Source organism: Dasypus novemcinctus, chromosome 5 (genome assembly GCF_030445035.2).
Source record: "Dasypus novemcinctus isolate mDasNov1 chromosome 5, mDasNov1.1.hap2, whole genome shotgun sequence".
NCBI lineage: Eukaryota > Metazoa > Chordata > Mammalia > Cingulata > Dasypodidae > Dasypus > Dasypus novemcinctus.
In genome coordinates, this window is record NC_080677.1 from 81892090 (window position 1) to 81918495 (window position 26406).

At 37.2% G+C, this 26406-nt stretch overlaps 1 protein-coding gene across 1 annotated transcript in view; it reads left to right on the forward strand.

The window, feature by feature from the left end:
* Window positions 1–26406, forward strand: part of PRKAR2B (protein kinase cAMP-dependent type II regulatory subunit beta) — a 97828-nt gene that overhangs the window by 22571 nt on the left and 48851 nt on the right. Inside the window, exon 2 of the mRNA XM_058297156.2 lies at window positions 6525–6560. Coding sequence (XP_058153139.1) covers window positions 6525–6560 — 36 coding nt within the window. The remainder of the gene's footprint in view (window positions 1–6524; window positions 6561–26406) is intronic.

Sequence of the window (26406 nt, forward strand, 5' to 3'; positions counted from 1 at the left end):
CCATCCTGCCAGTGTAGGACATGACTCCCAAAGACGAGCCTCCCTGGCACTGAGGGATAACTACCAAGCACTGGGTGATGATGCAACTGGAAAAAGACCTTGAATAAAAAGGGGAAATGGTAAAGACAAGCGAGTTTATGTGACTAAGAGACTTCAAAATGAGTCGAGAGGTCATCAGAGAAGTAATGCTTATGCACATCTCAGCAGGATCTCATAGGAAGTCAAATTAGATACTTCCCCAAATAGTGAGGCTCCTAAGGACTGTGGAGACACCCAGGTCCTACTGTCATGGCAGATAGCTCCGGAGTTTGGTGCCTTGTCAGTGGGCCCTATTTTGGAGTTTGTGCTCCTGAGTGTGACAGAGTTGGACTCAGATGTGACTTCTCTACACATGCATCTTCTGTCCCTTTTATTGAACCTATAGTTGGTGCTGGAGTTGGTAGGTGTATGGCCAAGAGACCTGAATCTCTGGGCTGTCCCTGTGCCATCTGGGCCTTGAGCCTCAGCAGAGTTGCAACACCTACTCTCCAGGACAACTAAAAGGATGGGAGGATGGACAACCACCACACCAAGGAACTGAAAGAGTCTACAGCTACAAGCAAAAGAGTCCCATCCATCAGCCATAGGGATTGAAGCCCCCTCTCAATTAACAGTGTAGTGGGCATCACCATCCCAGAATCCTCAAGACTGGGAAATAAAATATGGGCTAGAGTGGACTTACTGGTATTCTACTATGGATGTATTTTGATTCTAGCAATGGAAGAAATTATATCTTGAATGTGGAGACAGTGGCCACTGGAGTTGCTGAAGGCAGGGAGAGGGAAAAAGGTGTAACATGGGGGCATTTTCAATACTTGGAATTGTCCTTAATGACACTGTAAAGACATATACAGGACATTATATATCCTGCCATAAACTACAGAATGGAATGGGAGAGAGTGTAAACTACAATGTAAATACAATCCATGCTGTGTGGCAGTGCTTCAAAATGTGTTCATCAATTGCAATGACACACTAATGAAAGAAATTGTTAATGTGGGAAAAGTGGGAGGTGTGGGAGTGGGGCATATGGATATCCCCTATTTTTTTTTTAGTGTAACATTTTATGTAATCTAAGTATCTTTTAAAAATAAAAATATATTTTTTAAAAAGTCCCATTTAACCAAAGTGATTTCAATATAAATAGAACATTGTTTTGTTTTGATAACTATAGATCACAGCTTGCAGGCTCTTATTTTTTAACCTGAAATATGTCTTCAGTAGTATGTTCAGACACGCAAACTATATCCATTCTCAACCTGGCTTTCCTTTTCGAAGACCAAACACATAGGATCATGCTTTCAACCAACTTCTGTTTTTTTCTTTTTAAATATATTTTTTATTTATTTTTAGAAGATGCTTAGATTACATAAAATGTTACATAAAAATATATATATAAGAGATTCACATGTGCCCCACTTGCCACACCTTCCACTTTCCTGCACATTAACAACTTCTTTCGTTAGTGTGGTGCATTCATTGCAATTGATGAGCACATTTTGGAGCATTGCCACTAAGCACAGATTATAGTTTACATTGTAGTTTACACTCTCTCCCACTCAATTCTGTAGGTTATGGCAGGATGTATAATGGACTGTATCTGTCATTGCAGTGTCCTTTGGGACAATTCCAAGTCCTGGAAATGCCCCCATATTTCACCTCTTTTACTCTCTCCCTGACTTAAGCACCTTCAGTGGCCACTGTCCCTACATCAATGATATAATTTCGTCCATCTTTTATTTTTATAGACTATTTTACATTTTCTAGTCTTCTGAATTTGTCTTTTTACTGAATTTTCTGAGTTAGGTAGCTACGTGCATGAAGTAAGCCTTTGTAGTCATTGTGTTTTAAAATGACTTAACTAGACTTGGTTAAGCTCCTTGGGGGCAGATACTCTGTTAACTTCCAATGCCCATCATCTGCACTCAGTGAAGCAATAAAATAAGTGGGAACAAGAAGACGTGCTCTATTTCCTTCACAGAGTTCAGAGTTCATTGGTTTATACATTCTGCAGTTATTTATTTAGAGCCTGGTGTGCAGGCACTGTGTCAGGCTTTGGGCAAAAGAGGTGAGAAGATAAGCAGTTCCTGCAGGCACCGGGCTCACAGACAGGTGGGGCACTCCAGGGTGTGAGAGGCTGTTTATATTCCTAAGAAACAGAGAGGTTGGCTCATTAAGTTTACCTCAAGTAATGAAGGATTTTCTTTTACGTATACTCCAGCATTGAAGAAAACTTCAATCAGTTACACTTCTGGGTCTCCTGGGAGCAAATAAGCGAAAACCTACGTAGTGGAATATAGTCTGAGAACTGAAAGGATCACTGGTGAGACAAGCATGAAGATATTTATAAGAAAACAAGACTCTCCATGTTCCACTGGAATGGCATTTGGAAGAAAATCAAACCTCTTTAAATACTTCTGTTTTTCCTTGGAGATTCACTGAAATCTTAGGTTATATCTCTTGAATATGTTAGGGATTTAGTATACTATGTTCTTAAATGATACTTTTATTTTCTCCAGGCAGATAACAAGTTTCTATTTTTTCCTTCTATATTCTTCTAGTCTCTAGTATTGTTTCTTTATTTGTATATGTACACTGCACATATTCATAGAATATCCTAAAATAAGAAAGTCTAAAGGTGGAATTTAAGAGTCTGAGAAGAAAAATAATGTGGGTTGGGGGAAAAATATACCAAATGTAAGGTAAGGACTATAGTTGGTAGTAATATTTTGACGATGCTCTTGCATAATTTGTAACAAATGCTTCACAACAGTGCAAAGTGTTGGTGGAAGGGTGATGTATGGGACCCCTGTATGATGTTATATATGTTTATTTTGTAAGTTCACAATATTTATGCATGTTCATGTATGAATGATACACAAGTTCACATGTGTATGCATGTTCATGTATGAATGATATATTTCAATAAAATATGTATTTTTAAAAGGTACTATCAACTCAAAATAAATAATCATCAATCTTACATTTGAATAGAAATTTATAGTTTACAAGCACTTTCAAAATGCCTAGTGTGTTTTCTTTCATAAAATCCCCCTGAAAGGACTTACCTTTCCATTTTTTATAAGTTGAGAAGTTAAATCACAGTTACATGATTCATCCAAGGTTTCACCAAAGGCGATGGGCCCAGTAACAGAACCCAAGCCTCCTGGCTGTCTTGTTCATGTCCCACCTCTCACCTCTTCATGGGTACACTTACGGAATGTTTTGTTGGCAGTGTCATTTCTTGCCTTCCTCTTGACCTCCTTCCCTGTACTTAATTCCCTGAGAGAGGAAATGCTAGGCATGCCCTGGCCAGATGCTCATTTCTTTATTTCCAGCAAATCTTTTATTCTAAATTTAAATCTTCTTCCCTATTTTGGTAGCTAGGATAGACAATCTAGAAAAATTTATAAACTTGCTAAAGTTTGTGCAGGAAACCCTTGCATTTCATCCTTGCAATTGGATATGAGGGCTGAAGGGTTGGATTCTTGTCAAAACCCACTATTTACCTTGACTACTACATACCACTAGCCTGGTGCACCCAGTCTTCTCAACACTGTCTGCCCAATACCCCATTTGCTATCCTGAAATGAAAATCATGGTTGTATAACCTGTCTACTCATAATTTTAAAATTTATATTATTTCTTGCATTAATATAAAGGAGAAATAAAATATAGTAAGTAAAATGTATTTCAATAAGTATGTCCTTCAGTATATATACAAGAAATCCATAATATAGTCAGATTCTCACAAGTCTGTAAAATCATTAAAAATATGAAAACTGCAAATATAGTCTGGTCAGGCACATTGTACTAGCGCTTCAAATACCATTCGTCCCTTTAGTAAGGGACATTGCAGCAATGACATGATTTTTCTGAAATGGTGAACATCTATTAAACAGAACAAAATAAAGCCTTCCTGTGACTTATGTGGTAATTGGCTTTTTGGAAAATTCAAAGAATATTAAAACTGCATAAAGTAATTGTGCTTATATATAAAAGTGTTCAGCCCTAGGCTCTGATAAATCAGATAGGGCGATATTTTGTGTGTGTGCAAATGTGAAAACCTAGTGGAATATTTAAGATAGTGCAGAACAAAAGTTGTGTGGGATGGCAGACACCATAAATATAAAGCCTTTGTTGCACAGGACTGTCCTTTTGTACCTTGCTGGTCATTTAGTATTTCTAGAATTTGCCTGCTAAATGCCATGGGTGTCTTCTGAATTATGGTGACAATAGAAATTGCCCTCACAAATTTAGAAAATACCTTCTAGATGGCAATGCCAATGGTGTAAAAAATCTCTACCTTAAATGCTTCAGAGAGAGACAGAACCCTAAGGGACCCCAGGAGAATAAATGCTGTCCAGTATTTCAAACCAGAAGCTCAATGTGCTGTAATTTCATTGTCTGCAGGAGGCAGCAGGGCAGAGAATGTTTACTCTATATTTTTGCTCCAAGGCTGAGATGTTTTTGCCTTTACCAGTCTGCACTCTCTGTTCTGCATTCCTGTGGTTGAATTTTTTTTGCCCTTTGTCTCCTTTCATTGTCCTTGTAGCTCGCTGGGGAAGATTTCTTTGGGAGACTGGTTTCTGTAGTGGGTTATAGAAAGGTGGGTTGAGACATTGATGAAAGTTTTTTTATATTAAGTGATTTGTGATTGTGCAGATATATGGCTCAATTACTTTGGCATCGAAACAATAGAAGTTTTTATCTCCTGATCAATTTGGAGGATATTGTTTTGCTGTGAACTATAATATTTTAATAATTGGGTTTGTTAATTTTCTTTCATGAAGGAAAGCTATAATAATGTAAATCAAAGTGGAAGAAAATATTCACCTATTACTGTGCAGCTTCAGAAATCAATATTTTCGATTTCTGTTCTTTATGAAGCAGTGTTTTGCTGCTAAAATGCTCTTCGGTTCAAATTCTCCTTTTCTACTGTGGAGTAGTAATGTGATGTAAAGCACATTTCTTTGAGCCTTATTGTAAAATGTCTTCATCAATAAAAATGAAGATTCTGATATTTAATAATATGGTTGTAAAAAATCTGATACACAGCTGTCAAAGTTTTCTTCTAGTACTTGCTCCTGTGAATATGTATTTTTCATGCAGCATAAACGATAGTGTTAATAAGTTTTAAGCTTTCTTTTTTCACTTGGACTAAGTGTTGTTATAGTGTAAATAGTTGGGTTTTTTTTTAAAGATTTATTTATTTATTTCTCTCCCCTTCCCCCCTCCACCCCGGTTGTCTGGTCTCTGTGTCCATTTGCTGCGTCTTCTTTGTCTGCTTCTGTTGTCAGTGGCACGGGAATCTGTGTTTCTTTTTGTTGCGTCATCTTGTGGTGTCAGCTCTCTATGTGGGCGACACCATTCCTGGGCAGGCTGTATTTTCTTTTGCACTGGGCGGCTCTCCTTACAGGGCGCACACCTTGCACGTGGGGCTCCCCTACGCGGGGACACCCTGCGTGGCAGGGCACTCCTTGTGCGCATCAGCACTGCGCATGGGCCAGCTCCACACGGGTCAAGGAGGCCCGGGGTTTGAACCACGGATTTCCCATGTGGTAGACAGACGCCGTAACCACTGGGCCAAGTCCGCCGCCTAAATAGTTTTCATAATTACTGTTTTAAAGTACTGAATGCGTGTATATTATAGTAGACTCATTGGCAGTCTGCTTCTGAAATATACTGTGTAATACATTAGATACTTTCTGTATGTAATCTGAACCATAAACTTACCTGCATCTCTAAAGAAATAAAGGTTTATTTTTATTTTTTATTTTTTATTTTTAAAAACTTACTTCTTGAGATAACAGATCTGAGGTAAGTGGGGAGAGTAGGCAAATGGTAGGCTTGCCAGTTGCATTGTGTACTCCCACAAACCAGCTTGAAATTGTAACCACCAGTATACAGAATTACCTTCTCAGTGGACTTTGGGATTGCACAAAAATTGTCAAAGCAACAAATATTAAATCTGAGAAGATCAAGGATATACTATGCTTCACCTAATAATGACTTCAATATACATAAATGTAGTTATTTTCCTTCATTTTTCATTTTAAGAATGATGCTGCTTAATTATATGTATATAGCTTTTTCCTCTCGTATTATTTCTTTAGGCTAAATCTTCCAAAGTAGGATTAAGTTATCAAAGAACACAAACATTTTATAGCACTTACTCCATAATTGCCAAATTGTTTTTCAAAGGCATTATATAGACCTATACTGTCCCCAGTTAAGTAGTTTTAGCCTTCTATAGCTGGAATATTTATTTTAAATGTTTTGGGGGGACTAATAGATGACATAATGATACTAAATTATAGTTCCTTGATTACTAATGAGTTTAAACATATTATTATATATTTATGGTATTTCCTCATATTCTTTTCCTTTTTAAATTATGGGGTCACTTACCAATTTGGTTCCATTTCAGGATTTGAGGAAAATTCAATTTTTATCTAATTGTATTGTTCTGTTTTTTCTTTTAGCTCCAGTAATAAACCGATTCACAAGGCGTGCCTCAGGTAAGCCCAACTATATTGTGGATTTTGCTTGTTATTGGTGATATTTTTTTAAAAAATGTTAGTATTGGACATCAAGCATAATTGCTGTAGAGTAATAATTTATTTAACAGTCATTTTCCAGAAAAAAGACAACCATCTATTATATAATCGGGAATTAGGAAGTAACTGAAAATGTCCTTTGAGTGGCTAAACTTAAAATGACACCATGCACTAAGGCTGATTTACCTTAAGTGGAGACTCACCCCACTTTGTTCTTGCTCTTGATAAAATCTACCAGCATGATTATCTGATTTATTAGTCATAGTTTAGAAGGAGTGATTTAGAAGGCAGACATAGCACTACATGTATTGTATCTATGTTATTATCCTGATATTACCCCGTATTCCTATTTTTAAATAGCACCCCATATCCTGTTTTTCAACAAAAGAAAAGGAAATGGAATAACTTTATACTGATTTTGTTCTTCTTTAATCCATTTTGAGTTAGTGATTACTTTTTATCAGTATGTCATTTTAAATCCATAGAAATCATATCAATCTATTTTAGAGTTTTGCTAGAATTAACATTAAAGGCTTGTTATGGGCTTTCTCTTTGGGAACTTTCTTCTTGGTGGAAAAATGGAAATAATATAGCACTTGTAATTATTATTAAGAAATTGGTGGTAGCAGTAAAAATAGCTCACTAAATGTTTGAAGAGTAAAACTTTAAGCAAGCAGTGATTCCATTGCTTCCTTGTTCATCAGAGTATTATATTGGAAAGATCCTAGAGTTTGGTATTACATAGATTAAAGTTCAAACCTGCCACTTACTATGTGAGTTTGTGTGCAAGTTATACCTCACTGAGTTTTACTTTATTTTTCTTTTCCTTGTGTTTGAATCTTAACAACTATATTCAAGCTTTTTGTGAGTGTTAAGTTAGATGTTTTGTATTAAAACCCCAGCAGATTGTCAAGGCTCTCAAAAATGTGCTCAGCCCTTTCTTTTCTCTGGAATGTGCTTTAAAATAAAACCCCTAGCTCTGAGATATAACTTATCAGAAAAAAGCTTGATAGAGCCATAATCCTATCTGATATTCATCCTTCACTATGAACATCTCTTATTTTTTATAAATTGAGTTTTTTTTAAGGTAATGATTTTCCCTTTTCAGTTTTTTAGTTAAAAATTAAAAGTCCCATCAATCTTGAGATAGTATCTTGCATTATGTGTCAGACCCCTCCCTAAATTTTTTCATCCTAACATTTTATTTTGAAAAACATCAAGCTTTTAAGAAAATTTAAAGGGTAGTTAAATAGACACCTGTATGCCCTTTACTGAGATTCCGCAATTGTTATTTTGCCATATTTACACAACCCCTCTTCCCTATACACACATTTATTTTTTACTGAACCTTTTAATAATTCTACATACTTTAGTGTACATCTCCTAAGAACAAGGACATTCTTCTACATGACCATAAAATAAGGAGTTTAACTTTGATACAATACTATTATCTAATATATGGTCTAGATTCAGAGTTCCCCAGTTTCCTAATATGTCTTTTTTTTTTTGGATCAGGATAATGTTAAGGGTCTGGTATTGCAGTTAATTGTCATGACTTAGTTTTTCCTGTTTTTCATAAGTTTACTCCCTGAAATTTTTCAAATCTGCTGTTTTAGAGATTTGGTGGTTATCATAACCTGTACCCCTGTTACAAATTCTTAGATATCAAGGCCAAAGCCACAGTCTGGTCATAATGCCTCATTGACATTTAAGGAGTCTCTGTAATTTACATTTAATATTGCTTTCAGGACTACTTGAAAAGTAGTAACGTTAAACATACTTGCTCTCTAATAACTATTTATTTCTTACAGTATAAGTGAAAATGGAACTCTAAATTCTGAATTTGCTAACTTCTCATGTAATTATCATGTAGGTAATTTCCCAGTCTTAAATTTTTATCCATAACTTGAAGATTGAATTTTATGGTACATTTTTGAAAGAGCTAAAATGTTATAATGTTTCCTAAACTAACATTTTGAATAATTGAGAGGTGAAAGTAAGTATTTTTTTTTAAGATTTTTTTTATTTTTCTCTCCCCTTCCCATCCTCCCCGAAAGTAAGTCTTTAAATATCTCATACTGACTATGTAAAATTACATATTTAAAATCTCAGCGAAATCACCCCAAACAGAAAAGAGTAGTCCCAAGAAAATAGTGAAATAAACAGCCTAAGTCCAGACCTTGTCTTTGAATCTGATTCCAGAGGTCATTTTCATATTGTCAAAGTAATTGCTGGCATGAATGTATTTATATTTTGTTTTTGAAATGAACTTCATTTTGGATACTATTTCAGTCTTGGATAATTCATACTGAGAGAAAATACTGCTTTAAACTAATTAGTGGACAAATTCGTTCAATAAACATTTACTGTGTCCCAAATATGTGCCAGGTATAGTGCTAGGGACACAAGAAGAATTAGATACAGTCTTACGAATACCACAGGCTAGCAGGAAAACTGGCTCTCACTCATACAGCCACTGTCACTCACTCATCCTTTTCACAAAGTGAAAAGGAGAAGATAAATAATTTTTCTAGGGCATGCCTCATAGAAAGTGTCCTTTGAGCTGGTCTTTAAATTTTATATCATAGGTTACAACAGGGTAATAAGGGAGGGGATATTTGTGCTTGCTGTTTCTAGTCATTATACTCATTGTAAAAAGTGCTTTTTTCTACAGCTTGCTGCTATATGATTTACCTCTGTCATCACACACCTAGGTGTGGAGTAGGCAGATGCCTGTGGCCGTGGGCATCAGGGGCTTGTGACTGCATACAATTGACCGTTGCTTCTAGATGCTGATTTCTGCCTTATAAGAGGAGGCAGTATAGGTTCTGGATTCAGATAGGCCTATGTTGGAGACCTAGCTCTGCTACCCACATACCCACTTATTAAAAGTGTGTGTGTGTGACTTTAGTAAGCTAAGGATCAGTTTCTCCAGGTATAAAATGGGAATAATACCCATGTCACAAGATTATTGTAGGAATTAAACATTAGATAACACATGAAACACACTTAACACAGTATTCTCTACAGTTTAGTTTCACAGAAACAAAATAGGAAGTGCAGCAAGGAAATGGGAGTAGGAGAAGAATGAGAAGATGTAGACAGAGATGTGTATAACAGACTTTAAGATTCTGAGGTAGATTGTGCCAAGGTAAGAACCAGCATGTATGTAAGTACAAGATCAGACTGCTTAAGTGGAGATTAGATGGAATTTTATTAAGTCAAGGAAACCAAGAAAATTTGAGGATGGGCTCTCAAATGGGTTCTCAACTTGAACATTGCAGTCTTCCATGATGATGGCAAAATTGGAGTGGAAAGAAAACTGAGCCAGCTCTCAATGATTAAAGGGACCCAGAGTTTGGCAGGTATGGGCAGTCAGGAGAGGTACCTGAGTGGCATGAACCTCAAAGGACTACAGGTGTTTGTTTGTGTGGGGTTCTGAGTGCCAGTGTGGGGTGCCATGAGAATGTCCTCACCCTTCTTCAGTCCCACTCTGCAGAGAGTGGAACCCTCTAAGGGAAGTGGTGTTCTTGGAGAAGAACCAGCTTTCAGCTAACACAGGAAATGGAGGAAACATTCTGTAAAACCACTGGGGATGTGGCGCAAGTGTTGAAAAGGAGGTTAGTAGTGGACAGAGGAATCTGTAGGTCGGCAGTTCAATTTTGCAAATATTCAATGAGCATTTATCATTGCGTGCAGGGCGGTGGCTCTCCTTGAGGGGTGCACTCCTTGCATGTGGGGCTCCCCTACGTGGGGAACACCCCTGCGTGGCACGGCACTCTTTGTGCACATCAGCACTGCACCTGGGCCAGCTCACCACATGGGCCAGGAGGCCCTGGGTTTGAACCCTGGACCTCCTACGTGGTAGGTGGATGCTCTGTCAGTTGAGCCAAATCCGCTTCCCTCCCTTTTAATTTTTATTGGCCAAAGTACATAATTTTATGTATCTCTTACAAGAAATTTCCTAACTCAAATTTGGGTTAATTTAACATTGCATTGCCATTTCAGGTCCAAAGAAGGGATTTCTCTCAAATGTTTAACTCCTCCTTTTTTCTAACCTTTTAGTCTTGAGTTACTATAACCAAAGATTTTTGGTTTTGTGGTCATTTTACAGAGGACAGTATAATAAAGCTACTAAAACATTGAAATATAGATTAATAGTATCCTGTTTTCAAAATGGTAAAAAAGAGGAACCTTTCACTTGAATGAATAAACAGCTTACATAGTTCTATTGTTAGACCTGTTTCAGGGAGATATAAATGTTATAATCTTCTTTATTGCCCTTCAAAGAAAGTAGAACTGACCCTCTCATTTAAAAACAGATATGAATAGTTAACTGTACACATTGCATGACATTGATATTGACAAACACAACAAGGAGTTTCGGAAAATGTACACAGCTTCTATGCTGTGAGGTCATATTTAGGACTCTGACTCTCCAGACATTGCTCTGAGTTTCAGCAGGTTGCTGAGTGGTAACCTGAAGTAGAATCTGAAAACTTAACCATATCCACTTTTGTGGCTTTCTGAAAATACATGGTTACTTTTCAAATAACCTTTTTATTTGGTATTTTTACTTTATTCAGATTTTGTGGATCTATTAAAGTGTTACTTTTCTTCAATACTTTTATATGGGAAACTATTTTATGTACTTTAAATATATTTCTTAGATTTGAGAACTATTTGGGGAATTAAAATAATGAAAAACCTTGCAACCCAGAATTATGTTTTATTGATAAAAAAGTAAACATCCATGGTTTCAATAGGCAATTAATTAGGGGTTAAATGAAATTTTAAAATTCCATTCATTAAATCATTCTTTTGGAAGGAATTCTTGATGTTAAACTACATAGGGAGTCAAACTGAAGTCTCTTGGATGGTCTTTGTTGTAACTGTAAGAGAGTCACATTGTGTTTCATCATGACATGGGTGCTAAGGCAAAAGATCATTATGAGTTTTAGAGGCAGCCTATGATTTCCTAGATATTTTAATGAATTTGTGATTCCCAAAGTTTTTTTCCTTTTGTCAAAGAATAAATTTCACTAACAGGAGAAGTAGCTCAAAAGTTTGAATAAGGGTCCAATATTTAGTAGTATAATTTTAAAGGTAGGCAATGATGATAATAATAATACTAACAAGTGTATATAGGGGACACAGTGTTCTCAACTTGGTTTTCCCCATAATAGCCCAGGAGATTGCTATTACCGTCCTTTTGGAGGAAGTTTTCTTACTATCTCTATTTTAAAATTGTGGAAACTGAGGCACAGAAAGTTTGAGTAACATGCATCTTTTTATTCTTTAGTGTTATTATTCTTTACCATCGAGTTAAACCTAGTTTTAGCTGTTTTATTAATTGTGCTTTATGGGTTGGTAGATACAAAAATTAGGGTACTTCACAGGCAAATCATATAGATGTTAGTGAACATTTTAAAGGAAACGTAATCAAACCACATCAAGCTAATTTTCCCTGTTATAATTTTCATCCTGAATTTTGAAATTATGTTAAGTATTTTATATACTAAATTACAATAAAGTAGAGAAAAAGCAATTGAGAATTTTTCGTATCAATATGTTTTTCTATATGCACTTATGATGGAATATTTATTGTTGTTATTGTTTGAGTTCTTTTTATTTTAATCAGTTCATCATTTATATTTTCTGAGCCCCAAGTTACAAAATAGTTTACATTTTAGTGATTTTTATAATTCAGTTGATTTAAGTGATTGAGATTAATTTTGATCTAAATTTAAATATTGTCCCCTTTTCAGCTACAAACCTGAAAATACCATTTTGCTATCTAAAGTAGTGGATAAATATCTAGAAATATTGCAAACCTTGATATATTTGTTTATATACAAAATTCACTATATTTCTAAAAAAGATTTGCTTGTAATTTAGTCATTTGGTTTTTTTTGTTTTGTGTTGTTTTTTAAGATTTATTTATTTATTTATTTATTTCTCTCCCCTTCCCTCCCCACCCTGGTTGTCTGTTCTGTCTTTTTGCTGTGTCTTCTTTGTCCGCTTCTGTTGTTGTCAGCGGCATGGGAATCTGTGTCTCTTTTTGTTGCATCATCTTGTTGCATCAGTTCTCCGTGTGTGCGGCACCATTCCTGGGCAGGCTGCACTTTCTTTCGCACTGGGCGGCTCTCCTTATGGGGCGCACTCTTTGTGCATGGGGCTCCCCTACGCTGGAACACCCCTGCGTGACAGGGCTCTCCTTGCACACATCAGCACTGTGCATGGGCCAGCTGCACACGGGTCAAGGAGGCACGGGGTTTGAACCGCGGACCTCCCATGTGGTAAGCGGACACCCTAACCACTGGGCCAAGTCCACCGCCATCTGTCAGGTTTGTTTTTTGGTTTGCTTTTTTTGAGGTATTGGGTCTGGGGATTAAACCTGGGACCTTGTATGGGGGAAGCTGGTGCTCAACCAATGAGCCACATCAGTTACCCTGCGTTGTTTTTGTTTTTGTTTTTTCCATTTGTTTGCTTGCTGGCTGTTTGGGTTTTTTTTTGTTTTTAGAATGCTCCAGGACTGAACTCAGAACCTCCAAGGTGGAAAGCAGGCGCTCAGTGGCTTGAGCCACTTCTACTCCCTAGTCAGGTTTATTATTTCCTTTTGCGTCTCACTGGAGAGAGGGACAAAAACTTGATAAAATCGAAAAAATGAATTTTATATTGTAATGACTAGCATCTCTGTACTTTTCAAATGTCTACAAATCAAACAGAAGATTAATGACAAAGGTACACTGAAGAAAGATGCTAAGAACCAAATAAGTCATGTTTACTTCATTTACTGAATTGGAATATTTAAATGTATACTATATGCCTTTCCAGTTGTAGAACTTATTAAAAAATAAAAAGATCCATTTGTATGTATTTGAGTGATCTACAAACAAATAAGACCAGAACTCTAAGTAGACTAAAAGCTATATTAGATGCTCTGTAGTGAGTTGGAATGAAAGAGGGTGATGGGAGAAGGTGAGGTCAGGGAGGTAGGCGTGGATGGAGGGACCCAAGGGGAAATGGAGTGATGAATGTGTTAGTTCTCTCCATTTAATCAGAGATCAATTCCAGTGACTCCCATATCTTTAGCAACAATGTCAGAATCAAAAAAAACAATTGTTTGAGAGAATTTCTTGGGCTTTTAATCATGAGGTTATGTTTCCTACCTAATTTTAAATTTGACTATTAAAATTTTTTCCCAAGTGGTATCGTTATGAGTATATATCCATGTTTTTTGTAGTTGTGATGAGTGTGTACATAAATCTTTTTAAAAAATTATTATAAAATTGATACATGCTCATGGTAAAAAAAAAAAGTACAGAAGGTAGAAAATGAGACATAAACATCCTTCTCTCTCCTGTTGTTCCTAATCCTTGAGTTAGCCATAGTTAACAGTTTCTTGTATACCTTCCTGAATATTCTTATGAACATACTGCTATTTATTTACCTGGAAATAAAATGATATTCAAGTTTGCACTTTGCCCTTTTCACTTCACTGTATATCACATGCAACTTTTAATGTTAATACCTCTAGAATTACCTCTTTCTTTTTAATGACTGAATATTATGTATTTTTGCATCAAAATTTAAATAACAAGGGTGTTTAGCTTTTAGGTAAATAAAAATCTGCACAGTTTTGCATGTGCATTTATAAGATATGTTTCTAGAAGGAGAGTTGCTTAATCAAAGTATGTGCATGTGAAATTTGTGTAGGTCTTGTCAAATTGCCCTCAAAAAATGGTATACTAATTTATATTCCCATCATCAGTATACAACACAGTATAAAACATTTATAATCCACACTTAGTGGCAATGCTCCAAAGTATGGTAATCAATTGCAATCAGTGTACCTCACTGATGAAAGATGTTGTTAATGTGTGAAAATGTGGGAGGTGTGGGGAATGGGGCATATGGGGGGCCCCTATGTTTTTTATGAGACATTTGTATAATCTAAGTACCTTTAAAAAAACAAATACTGTTACAGAATTTTTTAATGTTGCTAATTTGATGTCAATTAAGTTCTTTTAAAAAGATTTATTTATTTTTATTTATTTATTTCTCCCTCCCTTGCTGTTTTGCAGTCACTGTCTGCTTGTCTTTTTTTTAAGAGGCATGGGGAACTGAACTCGGGGCCTCCTATGTGGGAGGGAGGCACCTAATCGCTTGAGCCACCTCCACACTCTGTTTGCTTGTCCTCTCTTTGTCTCTTGGTTGCATGATCTCACTGAGTCATCTTGTTGCATCAGCTCACTGTGCCAGCCTGTCACGTCAGCTTGCTGTCTTGCTTATCTTCTTTAGGAGGCACCAGGAACCAAACCCAGTACCTCCCATGTGGTAGGCAGGAGCCTACCTGCTTGAGCCACATCCGCTTCTCAAGTCCAATTATGTTTTGGTTGATTTTTCCTTATTAGGCTTAGCATATTTTCATTTTTATTGACCATTTGTATTAAATGTTAAATTTTTTTAACTCACTTAAGCATTTGAGCTCTGAGGTCAGGTGGCTTTGGATTCAGTTTTGGGTGCTTTGCTTCTCACTAGTTGCATGCCTTAGTTTCTTTGAACTTCAGGGTTCATTATCTGTAAAATGGGATGGTGTAGCAGTTCGACATAGTTATGAATTCCAAAAAGTAGATACTGGATTATGTTTGTAATCTGGTCTGTACCTGGGCATGATTAAGTTATGATTAGGGTTTTGATTGGCCCACGTCATTAGGGAGTTGGTGGGTGGGGACTCAGAGATAAAAGGCATGGCAAAGGACAGTTGAGGGCTTTTAATGTTGAAGTTTTGATGTTGGAGTTTGATGCTGAAGTCTTAAGCTGGAACCCCAGAGAGAGAGAGCTGTTCACCTGATAGTCTACAACTGACCTTGAGGAGAGAGGCAAAGCCTAGAGAGCCTCATAGTCCACAGCTGACCTTGTGGAGAAAACAGGAGCTGAGCCCCAGAGGGCCCCAGGAAGCCTGAACCCTCACAGATGTCAGCAGCCAATGTTGCTTAAACACGTGAAAATAGAATTTGGTGAGGGAAGTAACTTATGCTTTATGGCCTGGTGTCTGTAAGCTCCTACCCCAAATAGGCTTTATAAAAACCAACCAATTTCTGGTATTTGGCTGACTAATACAAATGGTAACATTACTTAACTCATGGGTACTACTAATTAATTAATGAAATAATACATGTAAAATATTGAATGCACTTAAGTATAGTAAGACGATAACATGTTGGCTAGTAGAATTACTAACACTACTATTTTTAAAAATTAAGATTGAATGACAAATTGTCAGGTGCTTTCACAGCATCCATATAATTTGGTTTTTCTCTTGTAACAATGATATCTTTTAGATTTTCAAATATTGACTATCCTTATGTTCCTGGAATGAACTCTGCTTGGTTATAGCTTATTGATTATTAATCATGTTCTTAAGTATAACTAACACCAATTATTGTTTTAACACAATCAAACCACGTTTTTCAACACAGGATCAGAGCTCTGCAGTTGGTAGGCATATTTCAGAGAGCAATGTTGAGTGTTCTTTGATAATTTAACTGAACAATTAGGGAACAGAGCTAGAAATTATCCTTTTAGAAACAGTTGGTTAAAGCACCTTCTTATATAAGATGCATATATAATGTAACAGGTACTAGTCAATATATATAACAAGCAACTATTCTTTAACTATGGAGCAAGAAACTGCAGAGAAGTGACATTTTGTTTGTTTCATATTTTCATATATATTTCATGGCTTTTAAAATGTATAGTTTTATAAAATGGAATAAAACCTTTTCATACACAGGAATATGTTATATGTTCTAATTTGTACATTTCAAGGCTGTATGCACTTCAGAACTGTCTTGTTTCAGTGAGAAAAGTTGTTATTTAAGATTAATTTTAGATTGGAAATCTAATGGAGACATGAAATAAATACGTGAAGAACATTTGCACAAATCATTTCTCAATTTTCCTTCCTAAAAACATTTTAATCCATCAAATGCTGACTGCTAACTTCCTCCTTTTTAACTTCAGAAGTACTAAGGGCATTAAAAATGTTTTGCTGCATGGAGTAAGGTATATTATTTTCTTGAAAAAGTAAGAACTTGATTCTCTGCCAAAACAAACTTGTGATATAATTAGAACTTGAAATTCCAATGAGAAGTACTTTGAATAATGATAATTTCTAACCATTTACTAAGGCCTTACTATGAGCTAGGAACTATTCTAAGTTCTTTATATGTATTAATTAATTTTATTCTTAAAACACAGTCCTATACAACAGGCACTACTGTTCTCATTTTACAGGTATGGAAGCTGATACAGAGGTTAAGGACCTTGCTCGAAGTTACACAGCTACAAAGTAGAATAGATGAGATTCAAACTCAGGCATTCTGTTTGCAGAGTCTGTGTTTAAAATTTTAGATACTCCCCTTTACTGACAAAGATGGAACTACTTCTGTATTAGTTATCCAAAGAGGTACTGATGCAAAGTACCAGAAATGTGTTGGTTTTTATAAAGGATATTTATTTAGGGTGAAAGCTTACAATTGCAAGACTGTAAAGAGTCCAACTCAAGGTACCCTAAGAGATATTTCCTCACCCAAAGTCTGTTGCCATTTGTTGAAGCAAGATGGTGGGTGATGTCTGCTAGGGTTCAGCCTTCCTCTTTTCTCTTAAGGCTACATGATCCCAGCTGTAGGTCTTAGCTGTAGGTTGGCATAGGGCTCAGCTCTCTTCCTCTGGGGCTTGTTTCTTTCCAGGTTCAGCTGCTCTGTTCTTGCCATAAGGCCAGCTGTAAACTATCAGGCTCATCTCTTTTCCTGGGGCCTCAGAATCCTCTGTGTATCTTCTCTGTGTATCTACTTCCATGTGTTTTATCAGCCCACCAAGGGGGTGGGGACACAACCCTGCATGCCCTAATGACCTCTTCAAATCAAAGCCCTAATCTTAACATAATTTAATCAAAGACATCTCAGCTGAATCTAATACAATCAAAGGGTATCACACCTAGAGGAATAGACCAACTTACAAACATAATCAAATATCTTTTTTAGAATTCATAAATAACACCAAATGCTACAACTTCCATTCAACAGATACTTATTGAATGCCTGCCCAGTGTACTGGGAATTGTTAGTTGTAGATCTGGGGCCAAACCATGGTGAACTAGATAAACAAACTCCCTGTGCTCATGAAGCTTACATTCTAGTGGAAACAAAGTAAATACATTGGAGAGCAGGTGTAGCTCAGTGGTTGGGCACCTGCTTCGCATGTATGGGGTTGCAGGTTCAATCCCTGGTACCTCCTGAAAAAAAATACATGAACTTCAAAGATAATTCTTTGGCATAGCAGATTGTGTTTTGTAAGTGTGTTTTATAATAATGTTGAGTGTTTTTTGCCTTTTCTCCATTTACCTGGATTCATGAATTCCCTTTCTTGAGTCAGTGATAGGCTGTCATTTTATGTAGACCCGGGAGAATGCCTAGTGTAGGGCAAAATTCCTGTACTTAGGTACCTGAAGACCTGGACTAGAATCCCAGCACTCCATTATTTACTAGCTATTTGTGAACTCTGAACTTTAGAGTTTTCATTTATAAACTGGGTGTTGAATGCCCAACCTCCTTGTTTGTTGTTAAGATTAAATGAGAAAAGTCCTTAGTTCAGTTCTTGTTGATGAAGAGGCTGGGTAACTATTAGTTTCCACCCTTCTGTACTTTTTCCATTCTTAATAATTGTAAGTGAAAGATAAAGACAGGTGGGGACCAAATAGAATTCCCTCTATGGGATGTTTGACCTTTATATTATTCAGATGCGATGTTTGTTCTAACCCAAATTTATTTTTGTTTGAAATTATTTAAACAAGTATTGAAGAAAATTGATGCTTGCACAATAGCTGAAACTTAATATTCTTAAAAATAAGGTCTTCTTAAAAGAGTTAAGTAAAAAAAATGCATCATAATAACATGCTATTATACTACTGTGCTAGACTTCAACTCCATATTCTGTGTATAAAAAATAATATATTTTGGGGAATTGTGGGAAAATTGCATCAGATTTAGGCAGGTGAGGCTCAGTTCCTTCACCAAAACAACAGAGAAAGAGCCAAAAGCTAGTCCAAGTGACTGCTTTGGGGGTCAGCAGAGCGGGACAGTGCTTTAAATCTCTCAGGAGGGTGAGGAACAGAGAGACGAAGTACCCAAAACAATGCACATGGATTACTAAATGCCCATGACAGCTGGGAAGGACTCCCTTCCTCCACCCCAAAGATTTTAAGCTGAGGTAAAACCCCTGGCTCACTGCATCTGACTGAGAGGGGAACAGACATCTTCCTCCTTGTCAGCAATTATAAGGGAAAAGGGAGGAGAAGTCAGGGGGCTTTTCTACAGTCATTTAAGCCAGCAGAGCCTGCTTTGAATCTCGGCTCTTGTCAGATGAAAACATAGGAAACAGGAGACTGACAGAAACATCTTCATGAAAAGGTGTGCCAGTGAACACCATCTGCTGGCTGGTTTGGAAATTGCATGGACAAAAACTGCTTTTGGTTCTCTGTACCCTGACTCCTGGGAGAATATCTATACACCATTAGTGAGTCCCTGGCACAATTTTGATAACTTAAGCTGGGAAATTGTAAAGACTTAGAATAAATTAAACCAAATATCAAAGAAGAGCTGTGAAAGAAAATAACAATAGGCAAGAGAGAGAAACTGGCCACCAGAGTAAATTGACCAACATAGTTAGATGCCTAGACATCAGTAAAAAATTACAAGCCATACTAGGAAACAGGAAGAGATGACCCAGCCAAAGGAACAAACCAAATATCCTGAAGAGATACCAGATTTAAGACAACTAATCAATGATAATCACACAACTCTCCAAAATCAATTCAGAGAATTGAAGGAAAATATTAATGAAGAGATAAAAGATATTAAGAAGACACTGGGTAAGCATAAAGAACAATTTGAAAGCCTGCAAAGAAAAGTAACAGACTTTATGGGAATGAAAGACACAATGGATGAAATTAAAAATACAATAGAGGGGGAAGCGGCTGTAGCTCAATCAGATGAGCTCCCGTCTACCATATGGGAGGTCCTCGGTTCACATCTCAGGGCCTCCTTTTGAAGGCAGGCTTGCCCGCAAGCTGTGGAGTGCTGCCTGGCCCGCAGATACTGCGGAACGCTGACTCAGCAAGGTGATGCAACGAAAAGAAGGGAGACAAGTGAGAACACAGAAGAGCACGCAGCAAATGGACACAGAGAGCAAACAGCAAGCAAGCTGCAAGGGGAGAGGGAAATAAAATAAATAATAAATACAGACACAGAAGAATGTACAGTGAATGGACACAGAAAGCAGACAAAAAAGAGTTACGGGGCGGAAGGGGATGCAATTAGAGGAGAGCAGATGTGGCTCAAGCAGTTGAATGCCTGTCTCCCAAATGGGAGGTTCCAGGTTTGGTTCCTGGTGCCCCCTAAAGAACATAAAATAAACAACAAGCAGACAATGAACAAAAACAATAAGACAGACAAGAGTGCTATCTCAGGAATGTGGGCAGGTTGGAAATACGTTAGTGGCACATAAGAGCAGATTTGAATTGCTCAAAAACAGAATTAGTGATTTTGAAGACAGACCCTCTGAACTGGAAAGACAGGAGGAACAGAAAGAGAAGAGAATGGGAAAAATGGAACAGGGTCTCAGAGAATTGAATGACACCATGAAACCCAAAAACATACACATTATTGGTGTCCCAGAAGGAGAAGAAAATGGAAAAGGGACAGAAAGAATATTTGAGAAAATAATAACCGAAAACGTCCCAACCATTATGAAAGACATAAATATCAATATCTAAGAAAGACAATGCACCCCAAACAATAAATCTGAATAGACCTATCCTGAGACCTACTATTCAGAATGAGAAGTATCAGGGGTAAAGAGAGGATTCTGAAAGTAGGAAGACAAAAGCAAAGCATCACATACAAGGGAAATACTGATCTCTCATCAGAAACCACGGCAGTGAGAGGAAAGTGGTATGATGTATTTAAGGTATTGAAAGAAAAATTACCAGCCAAGAATTTTGTATCCGGCAAAGCTGTTCTTCAAAAATGAGGGTAAGGGGCGGCGAACTTGGCCCAGTGGTTAGGGTGTCCATCTACCACGTGGGTCGGTCCATGGTTCAAACCCTGGGCCTCCTTGACCTGTGTGGAGCTGGCCCATGCACAGTGCTGATGTGCGCAAGGAGTGCCGTGCCACTCGGGTGTCCCTGCATAGGGGAGCCCCACGCGCAAGGAGTGCACCCCGTAAGGAGAGCCGCCCAGCACCAAAGAAAGTGCAGCCTAAGAATGGCACCGCCCACACAGAGAAATGACACAACAAGATGACGCAGCAAAAAGAAACACAGATTCCCGTGCTGCTGACAACAACAGAAGCGGACAAAGACGATGCAGCAAATAGACACAGAGAACAGACAACTGGGGTGGGAGGGGGGAGGGGAGAGAAATAAATAATAAATTTTTTTTAAAAAGTGAGGGTAAGGTCAAAGTCTTCACAGACAAAAACTGATAGAATATGTTACCAAAAGACCAGAATTGCAAGAGATACTAAAGGGAGTAATGCAGCCTGAAAAGGCACAAAGGCAGTGCTGAGAGGGAAAATTATATCCCTCAGTGCTTACATTTAAAAGAAAGAAAGACTTAAAATTGATGATCTAATTGCAAACCTGGAAGAACTAGAAAAAGAAGAGCAAACTAATCCCAGACCAAACCAAAGGAAAGAAATAGTAAAGATAAATAAATGAAATCAAGAACAAAAAAAAACAATAGAATCAACAAAACCAAAATTGGTTCTTTGCGAAGATCAACAAAATCAACAAACCCTTACTTAGACTGACAAAGAAAAAAAGATGCAAATAAATAAAATCAGAAATGAGAGGAGGAACATTTCTACTGACCCTGTAGAAATAAGAGAGATCATAAGAGGATACCATGAAAAACTGTGTGCCAAAAAAATGAGAAAATGTAGACTAGATGGACAAATTCCTAGAAACACGTGAACCACCTACCCTTACCCTAGAAGAAATAGAAGACCCCAGCAAACCAATCACAACAAACCCATCACAGCTGAAGAGATTGAAACAGTCATCAAAGACCTCCCAAAGATGAAAAGCCCAGGACCAGATTGCTTCACAAGTAAATTCTACCAATCTCTCAAAGATTGATAGCTAATACCAGTGCTGCTCAAGATCTTCCAAAAAATTGAACAGGAAAGAATACTACCATACACCTTCTATGAAGCCAACATCACCCTAATACCCAACCAGGTTACAGATACGACGAAAAAAGAAAATTGCAGACCATGATCTCTAATGAATATAGATGTAAAAATCCTCAACAAAAGACTTACAAACCAAATCCAGAAGCAAATTAAAAGAATTATACACCACCAACAAATGAGTTTTATCCCAGGTAGGGTAGTTCAACACAAGACAATCAATTAATGTAATAAACCACACTGATAAAGTGATGAAAAAAGCACATGATCCTTTCATTTGATGCAAAGAAGGCATTTGACAGAATACAGCACCCTTTTTGATAAAAACACTCCAAAAAATAAGAACAGAAGGAAACTTTCTCAATATAGTAAAGTGCATATGCAAAAAACCTATAGCTAGCATTGTACTCAACAGTGAAAGACTGAAAGTTTTCCTGCTGAAATCAGGAACAAGACAAGGATGTCGGCTGTCACCATTATTATTCAATATTGTGCTAGAAGTTCTGGCTAGAGCAGTTATGCTAGATAAAGAAATAAAAGGCACCCAGATAGGAAAGGAAGAAGTAAAACTTTAACTATTTGTGATTTGATGCTATCTATATCTAGAAAATCTTGAAAAATCACAGCCAAGCTACTAGTATTAATAGATAAGTTCAGCAAAGTGGCAAGATATAAGACTAATTCGCAAAAATCAATAGCATTTCCATACACTACTGATGTGCAATCTGAGGAGGAAATCAGGAAAAAAATCCATTTATAATAGTGGTAAATCTTTGGAAACGAATGGAAGTTGTGAGAGCACATCATGCTGTTTGTGACTAGCAGAGCTATTATGTGGGTATGATTGTGATTGAAAGGGAAAGCCTAAGGACATTTATATTACCAGAAGGAAAGCTAAAAAATGTAACAAGGAACTGTATAAACTATGAAACTTCATGTAAAATATGAATATGGGCAATATTGCATATATGACTGTTTTTACATAATATAAGTATAAACTAAAGAGAAGGAAAGAGAATAATAGCAGCTGTGTATGGCAGGGGAAGCATAGAGAAATTGAGTGGTGATGAGTTTTGTTCATTCAGTTGGTTTTTGGTTTTTAGTATTATTATTACTAAAATAATGAAAATCCTTTATCAATTACTGAAGTGATGAATTCACAACTATGTGATTCACAACTATATGAATACCATTGATTGCATACTTTGAATGCATTTATGCTTTATTAATACGTATCAATAAATTGATTTAAGAAATAATATATCTCATTTTCATATTGCCTTAAAAGTGGCATTGTGTCTTATTTGGTTATACTTACCAATACCTGCTTTTTTTTTGTCAGAAACATTTATTTCCAATATTTCAGTATTTCAGTGTTATGTGATAATCATACTTTATCATGCTGTGGTGAGTTCTTGATAGGAACTGTATCTGATTAACTTAAATTATTGATGTATACACTTAATAGCCTTGGCCTTTGTATCTGTTCTGTCACTGAATTAATAGTTGACTATTGTAGTTGATTTTCCTTGTTTTTCTATTTCTGTGCACACGGATTGCTGTAGTGATACTAGGTGATCTTTCTTGCTGTAATCTATTTTTTTTCTAATTCACCTGTTACATCTGTCATAATATCCCACATATCATATAGAATAAAGTCCATACATTTTAAGTTGATATTCAACTCAAGGCCCTTAAGAACCTAGACTCAATTACTGTTTAATCTCCCTTCCTATTATCCTTAACATAAACCATGCCATCCAGCCAAACAGTGGCTGCCTACTGTATTCTAAACATTCCTTGATTTGAAATGGGTTATTTAATCCTTTCATCAACTTTTTGAGTAAGATACTATTATCTTCAATTCACAGAAAAAGAAACTGAGGCATAGAAAATTATGTAACTGGTCCAAGGTCCCACAGCTTGTCAGGAAAGAATGTGGTCACTTTGAACTTAGTGAATCTCCCTCAGGATGGGCTCTTAGCATGACCTCTTACCAGCTAAAACCCCTATCGAGTGTACTACAGATTAGCCTGCATGAGAACCTGTGGGGTGGCTCAGTTTTCCAGTGAGTGACATGTGTCACCTATTTACATGGGCCAGCCAGAGAATGCCTCTCCCATTAGATGACACTTTAGCTAACACCTGAAAGATACCCTTAATTAAGTCTTTTGGCAGTTTATGGCCATATATCAATCTGTTTTTCAAGATTTACTGCCCATGTGATTCTTATTCATTTGCATTTATTTAATTGCAGCAACTCCATGAGATAAGTCTTAATAGCTACATTTTACAGATGAGAAAAATTGAGATTAATAATACTTATAATGTTGAAAGGTCATAGAAAAAAATGGTAGAGCTGGCATATGCCCCAGTGTCTCTGAATATCATGCTCTTGCACTATACTGTAAATAATCACTCCATATTTAACCAGGCATAATTTATACTCCTGCCTTAATAGGTGAACTTATCTCCCTAACCAGGTTGTAAGCTAGTAGAGTGCAAGAACCCTATTGAATTCTAATTTGCATCCCTCATAAACACCAAGCACAACTTACAAGTAGTCAATGAATGAAAGTTGTTTCCATGTGTCAATTTCATTAAAGCCAGGGGCATTTAAGAGCACTTTGCATATAATAAAGCAAAATTTTAATAGTTGAAAAAAATGAAAATGTTTTACCTGGAGAAGACAAGGCTTAAGAGGAGAGTAAGCAAATGTGGCCAGTCTTGAAGCCAAACTCAGCATGTAAATGCAATGCCTTCCCCCCAGCGTGGGACAGGACACCCGGGGATGAGCCTCCCTGGCAACGAGGGACCACTATCAACTACCAACTGATGATGCAACTGGAAAATGACCTTATATGGAAGGTTCAATGCGGATCAGCAGAATATCCATGTCTACATAAAATACCATGACTTTAAAATGCTGTTTGACCTAAAGTAAGGGGGAAATGGAAAGGAGAAATGAGTTTATATGGCTACGAGTTTCTAAAAAAGAGTCTGGAGGCTGGCAGAAGGATTGCCCTCATGCACAACTGAGCAGAGTCAGAGAGATAGATAAAGCAGATACAACCCCCAGATATTGGTTCCTTTGAGGGCTAAAGAGACCCATGGGAGTTATGGTCATGGCCGATGGGGTTAACTACCAGGGCAGATGGCCCCTCTTTGGAAATGGTGTTTATGTGTGATGAATCTGGACTCAAATGGGATCTCCCTTCATAAGACTTTCATGCTAATGTGCTGGAAGTGCAGTTAATGTTGGGGTTTAAGATATATTTAGGGGATTTGAATCTCTGGACTGACAATGTGATAGCCAGGTCCTGAGCCTCAACAGACTCCAGCACCTACAATCTGATCTATTGGACTTACCACACTCAGCTAAGATGGAGTTGAAGAAGGACAACCACCACACCATGGAGCCTAGAGTGATTACAACTGAAAATGGGAGGATTGCATCCAGCATCCATGTGGAATCTGAGCCTCCTCTTGACATAGAGGTGCAATGGACACAACCAATCCAATGTCCACATAGAAGAGGTGGCATTGGATTGGGAAAAGTGGACATGGTGGACGATGGGTATGGGGAAAGGCAGGAAGAGATGAGAGGTGGAGGCGTCTTTGGGACATGGAGCTGCCCTGGATGGTGCTTCAGAGGTAATCACCGGACATTGTAAATCCTCACAGGGCCCACTGGATGGAATGGAGGAGAGTATGGGCCATGATGTGAACCATTGTCTATGAGGTGCAGAGGTGCCCAAAGATGTACTTACCAAATCCAATGGATGTGTCATGATGATGGGAACGAGTGTTGTTGGGGGGGGGGAGAGGGAGGGTGGGGGGGTGGGGTTGAATGGGACCTCACATATATATTTTTAATGTAATATTATTACAAAGTCAATAAAAAAATAAAAAAAAAAGAGGAGAGTAAGTCAGCTTTTGCCACATATTTAAAAGGCTGTCTTGTGAGAGGGGAATGAAACTTTTGTTTCACAAATGGACTGTGACTGCCTCATGGGTTGGTGAGTTCTCCATCACTGGACATATGAAAACAAAACCTAGATAGCCCCTTGTAGGAAATGTAGGAAAGGTGATTCAGGGTTGGCCACATCCCCTAAGCGTCTTTCCAGTCTTGATATTTTGGGTTCTCTGATTTAACTGGTGATCTACTTTAACTAAATTATACTTTGGCTCTTACATTCAAATCCTAAACAGGGGCTATTAATTAGAAATATTAAGCTATATACAACAAATTCATTAAAAAACAGTTTACACTCAAGGAGTTAAAATCTAGAGTGTAGGTTACCAGGGAATATAATGAGGATTGAGAAGGAGTACCTGATGTATGTAGAATTTTTAATAAGGTTGATTGTAAATGTTTGGAAATGGATAGAGTTTATGGTAACACATTACAGTGAATATAACTAACACTGCTGATTTATAACTGTGCACGTGGCTGAAAGGAGTAGTTTAGGGATGTAAATATCAATAGAAGGAAGGCTAGAGGATATTGTTGGAATCGTATAATAGTGAGCCGGTGGTGGATGAGGTT